The sequence below is a fragment of the Takifugu rubripes genome, chromosome 21, assembly GCF_901000725.2.
Source record: "Takifugu rubripes chromosome 21, fTakRub1.2, whole genome shotgun sequence".
Lineage (NCBI taxonomy): Eukaryota > Metazoa > Chordata > Actinopteri > Tetraodontiformes > Tetraodontidae > Takifugu > Takifugu rubripes.
In genome coordinates, this window is record NC_042305.1 from 2,113,222 (window position 1) to 2,124,048 (window position 10,827).

General features: G+C 46.2%; 1 protein-coding gene and 1 long non-coding RNA gene across 2 annotated transcripts in view; one reads left to right on the forward strand and one right to left on the reverse strand.

The window, feature by feature from the left end:
* Window positions 1-6,792: 6,792 nt before the first annotated feature.
* LOC101068443 (serine protease inhibitor 2.1-like) lies at window positions 6,793-8,749 on the reverse strand. Its single transcript, XM_029829911.1, has 6 exons — window positions 8,619-8,749; window positions 7,821-8,457; window positions 7,652-7,722; window positions 7,385-7,578; window positions 7,134-7,281; window positions 6,793-7,051 (listed from the first exon to the last, which is right to left on the reverse strand). The coding sequence occupies exons 2-6, from the start codon at window positions 8,455-8,457 to the stop codon at window positions 6,857-6,859; spliced, it is 1,245 nt and encodes a 414-aa protein (XP_029685771.1). The 5' UTR covers window positions 8,619-8,749; the 3' UTR covers window positions 6,793-6,856.
* The window catches only part of LOC115247616 (uncharacterized), a 59,704-nt gene continuing 56,086 nt past the window's right edge, over window positions 7,210-10,827 (forward strand). Inside the window, exon 1 of the long non-coding RNA XR_003886666.1 lies at window positions 7,210-7,362. This is a non-coding gene — a long non-coding RNA (uncharacterized lncRNA). The remainder of the gene's footprint in view (window positions 7,363-10,827) is intronic.

The window sequence follows — 10,827 nt, forward strand, 5'->3', positions numbered from 1 at the left end:
AAAAAAAAAAAGAGAGGAATACAGAAGCATACTAGCCTCGGTGCTAATTGTAATCATAGTATTTCTGATAATCACAATAGTTATACAAAGTCCCCAACGCAGTTGAAATCAGATAAGTTCAAATGACTCCCAAGTGGCTACAGAATGCAATTAAATGTTTGGGAGTGTGTATTTTTTTCATATGTTTGTTTTTATTTGTATGGTACCTCTGGGAACCCCCGGGTTCAAGATTGAACATTACCAAAATACGGCATGGCAGGCGAAGTGTAAACAACAACAACCTAAAAGACCAAGGTGACGGCAGCAGCATTTCTTCAATAGCACCACAGGTGTGTCTGCCCTCAAATACGAGCACGACCGTGACAATTCCTTTCACCAGCCTTAGCAGACCTAGCATCTTTGGCAGAAACAACGCTGCAGCATGGAAAGATTATCCTTGGTATGTAACTACAGGCAGTACATCACATGCAGGAAAGTGGGCGAATCTAGTTGCAGATCCAAAAGGTCATGACTGGAGATCATGGTCGACTAACCCCATAGCTCAACACCAGAGAAAACTGCTTAAGGTCGCCTATGATGACAATAAATTCGTGATAACAGTTAATCTCACCGGAAACAATACTCTGAATCCGCCCGGAAGCAGCAAGAGCAATACATGTTGGGTTTTGTTATTTTGGGCGTGGATTGGAAGCGCAGATGTAGACTTTCCTGTGACACTTTGTCAACTGCCACCGCAATCAACAAATGGCAGTGAAAAGATTGAGCCTAAACTCTCCCCTGTAGCCAGAGGAAGAGGCATCAAAGCAATCACAAGCAAGCTGGATGTGGATGACTGGTTTTTGGCTTATACGGGAATTTCAAGAGACATCAACAACTGGCTCCTGTTGGCAGAGCAAGCAGCAAATGTGACGAGAGAAGACTGTGTTGTGTGTTTAGGCCCGAGACCTATCCTTAAAGTGATACCAAGCCCGGTGTCCGCAGACTGTGTACTTGAGTTAATGACTAAAACCAATCCTAATTCTTTGTGTCAACAATGGGACAGTGTGTTTCCTCTTACTAAGACTGAGAAGGAGAAACCCATATTCTCTAACAGAAAGGCTCCTGGAAATTTTACATGCGTAAATTTCACTGGAGGAATTGAGAATCTTGGCAATCTTTCCTCACACGTTTGTATGAGTGTTAATACGCTGAACCAAAGTAGGATTGAGGTAGTGTCCCGTAGTGACATCTGGTGGTGGTGTGGGGATGAGAGACTGTTTGATACATTGCCTCGGAGAGCTACAGGACTATGTGCTTTGGTAACACTTCTTATGCCAATTTCTGTTTTTCCCTACGTCGGCTGATCAATTAGTCACTCACAGGCATGGATTTATGCCTGAACAGTGGCGTCGCAATAAAAGATCTGCATGGCAATCTGAAAATGTTCCTACGTATAATGTTCCTACATGTATTGATGCTATCGGTGTTCCACGCGGTGTTCCAGATGAGTATAAATTAGTGGATCAAGTAGCTGCTGGTTTTGAATCTTCTATCTGTTGGTGGTGTACAATAAATAAGAACGTAGACAGGATCAACTACATCCATTACAATGTTCAACGTTTAGGAAATTGGACTCAGAGCGGTTTTGAGGCTGTTCATAGCCAACTGTCGGCTACTTCCCTTATGGCATTCCAGAACAGGATCGCAGTGGATATGTTGTTAGCTGAGAAAGGTGGTGTGTGTGTGTGTGTGTGTGCTGTGTTTGGAGATCAATGTTGCACCTTCATTCCTAACAACACTGCGTTGGATGGGAGTCTCACACTGGCCATAGAAGGCCTTCACACCCTGAACAGCAAGATGAAGGAGCACTCAGGAGCAAAGACCGCGATGTGGGACGAGTGGATGAATGTGTTTGGGAAGTATAAGACATTGGTTCCATCTATCCTGATTTCTGGAGCTGTTTTTGCTGCAATCCTGACCTTGTGTGGATGTTGTTGTGTTCCCTGCCTGCGTTCTCTTATTAACCGCCTTATCACCACAGCTGTCGCTCCCATGGAAAACCGAATGGACGAGTTGTATCCCTTAATCAGCAGACAAGAGCCGGATTTGACTACAGACTCTGAAGACTATGAAGGAATTGAGCTAATTTTCCCCTGAGTGTAAATGTATTTGTGTTCATAAACATGACTTTGCAACCGAAAATCTACTGGAAGAGGTTGTTAAATGACTATGAGAATTTGAAGCAAATATGTGATAAACAGGAGGGAAATGTTAGATCCATTATGTTAAAGTTATCTCTTATTTGCTATTGCCTTGTTATATTCTTATTCTTGTTTTATTGTTTCACATTACTTAATGTTTCCTGTTATTTGCGAATGCTTAATGTGTATGATGCTTGATATGTCAGCTTGAACTTCTCTGATCGAGGACGACAGAAATGCGGCGGCTGTTGGAGAAGTGACATTGACTGGAGACCAAACTGCACGGCCTGACCCAGGAGCTGTTCTTTTAATCTGTCCGATATAGAAGAATGTGCTGTTTGTGAGCTAAGCTAATCAAATCAAATCAGTGAAGGCCTACGTATAATCTCACCATTATGACTCACAGTCTCCTGCTCTGTTGGAGACCTGCTATCTTGTGTTCCCCCTCCCTTAGACACATTTGACTTCTGTAACTAGGGACCTCCTAATCTCAATAAAAGAAGGATGGCGGGAGGTGTGCGTCAGAACGAGTTGGAGATCTGGACCTAAGCACATCTCTCCGTTCTCCTTGCAAGTAAAATTCCAAACTGTTGTCTTTGCCTCATTTGTGTTTCTCGTGTTTCAGGTTGTTTGAAGCTAACACACACACACACACAGACACACACACACACACAGACACACACACATTTGCTCTAGAAAACACTGATAATGAGACATTAGGCCCTCACCTGAACGTTTCAGTAGGGTTGATGTTCACCTGTTTCCTGTCAGTGACGACATCAGAGGCATGACCTTTGACCCCGTACAGGATGGTTCATCAAGATGTTGTCGACCAACAGAAGAAGCTATAGTCATAAAACCATCATGCTGAGTTCTGTCCTGGTCTCAGAGCTTCCTCGGGGTCCACATGGGCCTGAAGCAGATCCAGGACAGACTTCATTCAGACAGATTTTTAATTCTTCTTCTCTGGAAAACCATCCTGGTCTGCTGCACCACATTTGTGCAGTGGAAACCTTCTACAGAGGTGACCAGAAAGCTGCTTGAGTCGGCCTCTGGGTCATTAACCCCACTGGTTGATGGGACTTCCCATTAGTGCAAACACTCCCGTCATCCGTTGTGGATCCCTGGAACCTGCATCCATCCTCACTGGCAGCCAGTGTTTGGAGTGGGATCAACTATCAAAATTCAGAACCAAAACATGTCTGTGTTTGAACCTGTAGCCTCCTTTTAGCTGAGCTGGTGGTACCGTCACTACTAGCGTACCGTTACAGCTGCTACGGGGACATTTGGGGGTTCTCAAAAGGGGCCCAGTTACCTGCTCCACTAGTTGCTGTAGCTCAGAAACACGTCTTTAGCTGTCTCCCGTCTGTAATGTCCAGATGGGACAGTTAATGGATTAATGGAGAACCTTTCTGTGTTCCAGCCCAACGGTCGGAGCAGGGAGTGCATCTTCTCAGAGATAGTGCTGGAAAACAATTACACAGCTCTGCAGAATGCCAAGTATGAAGGCTGGTACGTTGCCTTCAGTCGGAAAGGGAGGCCCATCAAAGCCTCCAGGACAAGGCAGAACCAAAGAGAGGTCCACTTCATCAAGAGGCTTCACGCAGGGCCCCCTCCCTTCCCCAACATGGACCAGAGCAAACACTTTGAGTTTATCCGCTTTTCAGCCACAAGTCGAGCAAAGCGCAACAGGAAATCAGGCACCGTTTCCTAACAGCGAGACAAAGGGAGGCAGATATACAACAGATCCAACTTTATTTTTGTATATTTTCATGCAAAGCTGTACATTGAAATATGGCTTTAACACAATAATTGTAATAATATTCCTGTAAAATGGTGATGTGTAAATAAAGAAAGAATAAAGGAAAGTGACAAATTGATTTTGGAGGCTTGTTTCAGAGGCGAACAATGATGGTCAGTAAGACACAGAGAGGGATGAGGAGAGGGAAATCTCTACCCATATAAGCTGTGATCTTTTGAAGACAATTCAGATCATTTCTGTTTGCAGTATCCTGCACGGTAGGAAATCTGGAACTACTTTATAAAACGAACACTGCCACCTGCTGGGTATATGGTGCATGTATACTTAGATTTATCTATTTAAATGACCAGGAAAAGAGAACTCTGAACATCATAGATGATCAACCCAGAGATGATCAACTGTTAGCCACAGAAGCAGGAGACGTCCACGCATTGTTACTAACAGTGCACAGTGATGGTGGTGGGATGTGGAGATGCTAGGAGACGTTTGGTGGAGCGTCTGGTCCAGTAGGAGGTGTGTGGAATAAACCAGAGTCTGGTCCAGGAGGAGGTGTTTGGAATGAACCAGGGTCTGGTCCAGGAGGAGGTGTTTGGGATGAACCAGGGTCTGGTCCAGGAAGAGGTGTTTGAGATGAACCAGGGTCTGGTCCAGGAAGAGGTGTTCGGGATGAACCAGGGTCTGGTCCAGGAGGAGGTGTTTATAATGAACCAGGGTCTGGTCCAGGAGGAGGTGTTTGGGATGAACCAGGGTCTGGTCCAGGAGGAGGTGTTAGGAATGAACCAGGGTCTGGTCCAGGAGGAGGTGTTCGGGATGAACCACTGTCTGGTCCAGGAGGTGTTAGGAATGAACCAGGGTCTGGTCCAGGCGGAGGTGTTTGGAGCACGGTTGATGGACTCATCTGTTGCTCCTGCTGTTGCACACTGGCTCTGCTCTTGCTCAAGGTCATCAGCATCAATGTCGCACATGCAGCCGACGCTGCGGGTCGTTGTTTTGAAGGCCTGAGGCGGAGCCGTCGCTAACACGTGTAACTCCTCGCCGCCCTTTTCATCGCGTTGGGATTTTGGATCTACCTTCGGCCTCTGATGGTCACCTGATGCCTCAGTCACCATGAAGGCAACGGACAGCGGCCCAACAAGAGTTGACTGGACCGGTTTGGACGGCTTTGACACAACTGGAGTGTTTTCCTCTCTGCCTGTGCTCAGTCTGGGCAGCGCCACACAGGGATCTGAATCAAGGCTGGGCCCAACACCACGGCTTGGGTTCCTAAGAACCTCAGGTTCCTCCTTACATCTGCTGTCTCCTTTAAGATCTGCATCCAACCATGCCTGCTGGGTTCCTGCGGTGGTGTGCTGCCTGTGCTCCACCGTCTTCGTGCTCCATCCACTGTAGTGCAGGATGTCTGACAGACTGCTGATGTCACTGTCGATGCCGCTGATGCTTTCGCTGTCGCTGTCGCTGTCTCTGTCGCTGTCTCTCCACTCCTCAGTCTTACTACAGCAGCACCCCATCTTCTGCAGCCTGAAGCAGAAACAACAAAAAAGCCACTGCCATGACCACACACACTCAAACAGTCATCAACAGATCCGTTCGCTGCTCCAGCCTCATGGAGAAAGAGGAAAGTTCTGCCTCGCCCCCTCCCCAGCCCAGACTAGCACAGGTGAGGGGCTCACGCCCCCGCCAATCATCAGGGCGTGAGCAAGGCCCAGTTAGGCTACAGTTTGAGAGGGGCCGGCACATGCTACACAAGCCCCGCCCCCACCCGCTTCACTGTGACTTGCATCAAACCAGCCTAACCCTCATGTGCACGAGCCCCGCGCACGAGTCTGCACTGACACGAAGAAGCGCCACCACATTAGCAGAATTGGATTCATATTGAAAACATTTAGACTTTGGTAGAGCTGCCAGCAGAGCTCAACTTGATCCCAACCATCAACTCCCAGTTACTGACCTTTGGACCTTTAACGAGCGTGCACGTCAGTACGAAGCTTGTCTCTCTTAGAGGGTGATACTCGGTGGGGGGGTCAAAGAATGAGGCGGCAGATCTGATTCTGGAAAAAAAATCTGCAGTTGGAGAGAGATGAGTTGTCTTGGTGTCGTGATGGTTTCAGCTTAACCTTTAACGATTAATGTCTGTAGGTGTAGCAGCAACACTTTAGGAGAAAGACTTTTTTTCTTTGAATCAAAGCTTACAACCCAAAAGGCTGCTGTGCTTTACATCAAAGCCACTGGACGCGTCACGTGCACCACCGAGACAACAGAGACCACAACCACCAGACAGAACCTTCCAGACAGAACACTTAACACCGGCCCAAATCTGCACCATACTGGAACCTGTGTTGGAACACCCACTACCTCCAGTACAGAGAAGGCCTCTACAGGCAGAACCATGGTGGTGCAACGGGCTCACTAGTATCTCCCATAGTTGCCAGTCTACAGTATACTGGGAGAAGGTTGAAACCCGAGCCCGACATCCTTCACAGGAACCGGCCCAAGCCACTGGTTCAGATATGTGGACGACACCTGGGTCAAGATTCTAACAAGAGAACTGAAGGCGTTCTCAACCACACAGATGATTACGTCACATTCATCTGGCCTTCCTGGACTGTGCAACCCCGTCGTTCCACAATAGCGTTGCACGTGTATGCAGGCCTCTCTGTGTGGTTATACTTTAGCAGGCAGCATTATACGTGGGTAAATACATATGGCAGCTCCAGGATCTTCAGCTGAGATCATCCAGTGTTTGTTGTATCAAACCAGATTAAAATTGTGCTCTTCAGCACCTATTTTATTTTTAGAGCTGATTCAGAAACATTCTAAGGAGGAATAAAGTGAGACTCTACAAGGCAAATGTTTCTTTTGTAAGGCTCTTTATATGTGATGCAATTCTTATTGTGCAAAACAGGCATTTAGTGCATCAGATGTTTGGGTTGGTAATCTTGCCCATGAAGAGGATATTATCTGAGCTGTGGTCAGTGATGATAACCATGAAGGGACGATTGAACTTCAGGACTGGAACATAATTATAAGAGAAAAGTGTTATTGTGATGCCTGTAGCAGCTGCGGCAGTGGCTCCAGCCTCATCAACATCCAGGGTAGCTTGATGGACAACCTACAAGAAATACCAGACATAATCAATTGTCAGAAAGAAATCTGTGCTCATTGTTGATGCTGTTCCTGTTTTCCATCTTTACCTCTGAGACTGCCAGTTGTTGCCCCTCTGCAATACCACTCAAGTCTGCCCTGTCACCAAACATGTCTACCATCCCCATTTCAGTCAACACAGTCTTCAGTGAGTATGACGTTTTGATGGAGAATTTGGGAATATAAACACTGTATTTCCTGGGGAACAGATATGGGACAGACACAACCATGAGGTGACGGACAGGAGCCAACCGCCACATCAATAACCAAGAGTTAGCCGTTGAGTGTCCGTTTTCCACACCTGTATTTCATCCATTTCAGCCATTTGGTAACATGAGCGGCAGAAATTGCATTCTCCAGTTTTGCCATGTCGTCCGGCAACAGCAGCAACATGGAGTGAGAGCTGTTAAATGGGAGGTGAAGGACCGATGTGTTAAACATCTGGTCACGATAGGTTTCAAATCTCTTATCAATATTCATCATCTGAACTGGAACCTGAAAATTCAAAGTTTCATGTTTGTAAATGAGATTCGTTTGAAGGTTTTGCCGAAGACTGTGGACTTCAAACCTTGGTCTTTTCATCCACCATGAATAAGTCCTCCTTGGTCAGATCTGGATCAAACGGAGTTTCCCATTTTCCTGTTTTACAAGTCATGGAATCACAGTTTGTGGTTGACAGTTAAAACTTTCAAATGAATAAGAAACACGCCTAAATCGCACCACATCCAGGTGTTTACCTTTAAAATAGATATAGCTGATTAGATACATGACTGTTGTGGGATCTAGACTTTCTACCAGTTTGTCAATCTTCCCACTGGTCTTCTCCTCCACATACTTGTTGATGGTGTTGGCGCTCTCGCTGCTTTTGGTGAAATCAACATTGAATCCATCTGCAAAGTAGGACTTTTTCAAGGTGTCCAGGAACTCAGGCTGTGGTTTGAAGAGGTTGTCCATAAATACAGCCGTCCCTTCACTGGTGACTTCATTGGACGCCTTCTTCGTCTTTTCAAAGAGGCTCTGAAAGGCCTGGTCTACATCCGTCTGGCTCAGCCAGGTGCTGTTGAAAGCCAAACCTCCGAAAAGCTGTCGGTGGGTTTCTCCACGCGCTCCGACCGCCAAAGCGGCCAAGGCGACAGACACACTGACTGGGGAGAAGAAGATGTTCTTGCCTTGTGAGTCAGGGTTAGCAGCTAAGCTCCTGTACAGCCTGAAGGCAAACTCTCTGTTGGCTGCAGTGACCAGTGAAAGGCTCTCAGTGCTGTTGTCAGCTGAGGTGTCCTGCTCCTTCTGGTTTTGACCAATGTCGTTCCCCACATGGCCTCTGGCCACGCAGATGATTATGGACAAAATCCAGACACACCGGGTGGCGTTCATCTTAGTGAACAAAGACAGAAGCAGAAGGCAAAGAGCATCTTGGTTAGTGTTTGTTCTGCTGCTCTGCAACCACTTGTGCCTCAACACACACCAACCACAGCGGGGAGGGAACTGAGCATAACCCCCTCGTCATGACGACTGTCGTGATGCTGTGCACTCACCTTCTCCTGCTTCGCTGTTTGGCCCCCAAAGCCCCGACGGTGCAACGGCAGCCGAGGCTTTTACAAAATATCCTCCCCTACAAGGTGCTGGACTTTGCTTTTGTTTGTTCTTTATCTCTGATGTGCTGCTTCTGTGTAATCATTAGTTTATTAGTGCTCCAACAGCACCTACAACATGATGGAAGCTGGAAAAATCTTCCCAAAGGGTCTAAATTTATATTCATCTTTAAATGGTGCATATTAAAGTGCTGCTATAGGTGTACATTCAAGCGGAGAAGACATGTTTCTGGACCCTGGGAGACAGAGAGTCCTCTTCCTCTGGGGGTCTCCACTGCTCCCATGTGTCCTGACTGACCTGCATGGATCTCCTCCCCATCCTGCATTTGTGTCCAGCGTCTCCAGTCCAGTACCATTTACCATTAAGGTGAAGCCTGCGCTCACTCTTCAGAAGGAAGGAGACTGAGGAGGAAGGAAAGTTCCTCACAAAAGGGAAGGACAACCTGTTATGTAATCAGGGGGCTTCATCATTGCTGAGGCCGCTGCTGAACATCATTGATTGTCCAGGTAAAGCCAGGCTGCATTACACAAACGCCAGAGAGCAGCTGAACTTTGTCCTCCAAAATATATTTGCACAGCCGTTTTCCACTGTCGTGTTTGCTGCCTGAAGCTCAGAGTAGAGGTTGGATTTAACTACTTCCAAACAGTGGACTGGTCTCACTGGGACAGTCACAAACCAAGAATAAAAACCATTGATGTGTCGTCTGTCCTCATCCTTCCATCTGAGCTCCTCTACCGTGGCGTCCGTTCACAGCTGGAATGATGATGACCGTGAGGTCCACATCTGCATCCCGACCACAGATGAGGCAGCAAACCTACAGCTTGTCAGTGTTACTCATCAATAAAACAGCTCATCACTGAACTTTAGTTTGGCTGCATTTTTATTTCATTTGATTTTCATATAAGCAGGCACCAAAGCCCAGACCTCCCAGTTCTGATCCGTTTCATGTTTGTGAGGCTCCTCAAAGTCGGTTTAAAGTCATTTAAAAGTCTTTTTCCAAATCATTTCTACAAGGAGCAGTTCCAATAAGAAAAACACTTTGCTTTTGAAGCTTTAAATTCAAGATGTTTAATGTTTAAAATGATAATTATTCACTCTTTTTGAATTTGATGCCTGACCCCCTTTTAAGGAAAAGAAGAAACCTGAAGGAGCTCCACAGCTGAGGAGCCCGTCTCCCTGGGACGGACAGATGTGCATTTGCATCAGTCATTTATACAGTGTATGGAGATAAGTCCAGGGCCCAGGGGGGAGCCCAAGGGTCCCGGGCCCAGGGGCCCAGTGTGTGAAACCTCTGGGGCTGAACGAGCCCAGCGGCCTTGCTGGCCACCATTAGACTTTAAGGACAAATCAATACAATAGGTAAATTACACACCCACAAAATGAAGTTTTCTATGTCCCTATACAATAAAGAGACATTTCCAGTAACCCCATAATAAGAGGAAGGGCCTGATTTACTTTAGTTTTTCGATTATAAAAATCATTGTGACGTTAATATATTTTCTATTATCTATCCGGATTAATGTGGATAATCCTTGAAGATATAAGTTTAATCATGGATGAACTTTGTTATATATTTTACATATGATGAGACAACATTCACCTTCCCATAAAAGTTTATCTTTATAACTGTGGATAAACACCTTTTTGAAAGTTCCCCATTTAACAGAAAAGAATAAACAGTGTGTTAATAGTAGGTGGAAGCAGATGCAGTATTTAAAATGTTTTAAAGTTATTTAAATATACATTCAATTCAGTTTCAGAGGCTTGGCGGAGCTCCTACAGCCATAAAGTTTGATCTGTTTTGAGTTGCTGTTCCAAGACCTGGATGCTGAAGTGATTTTGGCATCCATCCATCCTCCACCACTTATCCGGGGTAGGGTCGCGGGGGCAGCAGCCTAAGGAGAGAGGCCCAGAGTTCCCTCTCTCCAGCTACTTCTTCCAGCTCATCCGGGGGGATCCCCAGGCATTCCCAGACCAGTCGAGAGACATAGTCACGACAACGTGTCCCACAGGCCAGTAAGGCCCGATACGACCTCCGAGGGAATACGCCGGGAATCGAACCGAATAGTGCAACATTAAATCTCAGTGCAACATTAAATCCCAAACTATGTACAGGAGTTAAATATTAAATCTAAAACGATGTACAATAGT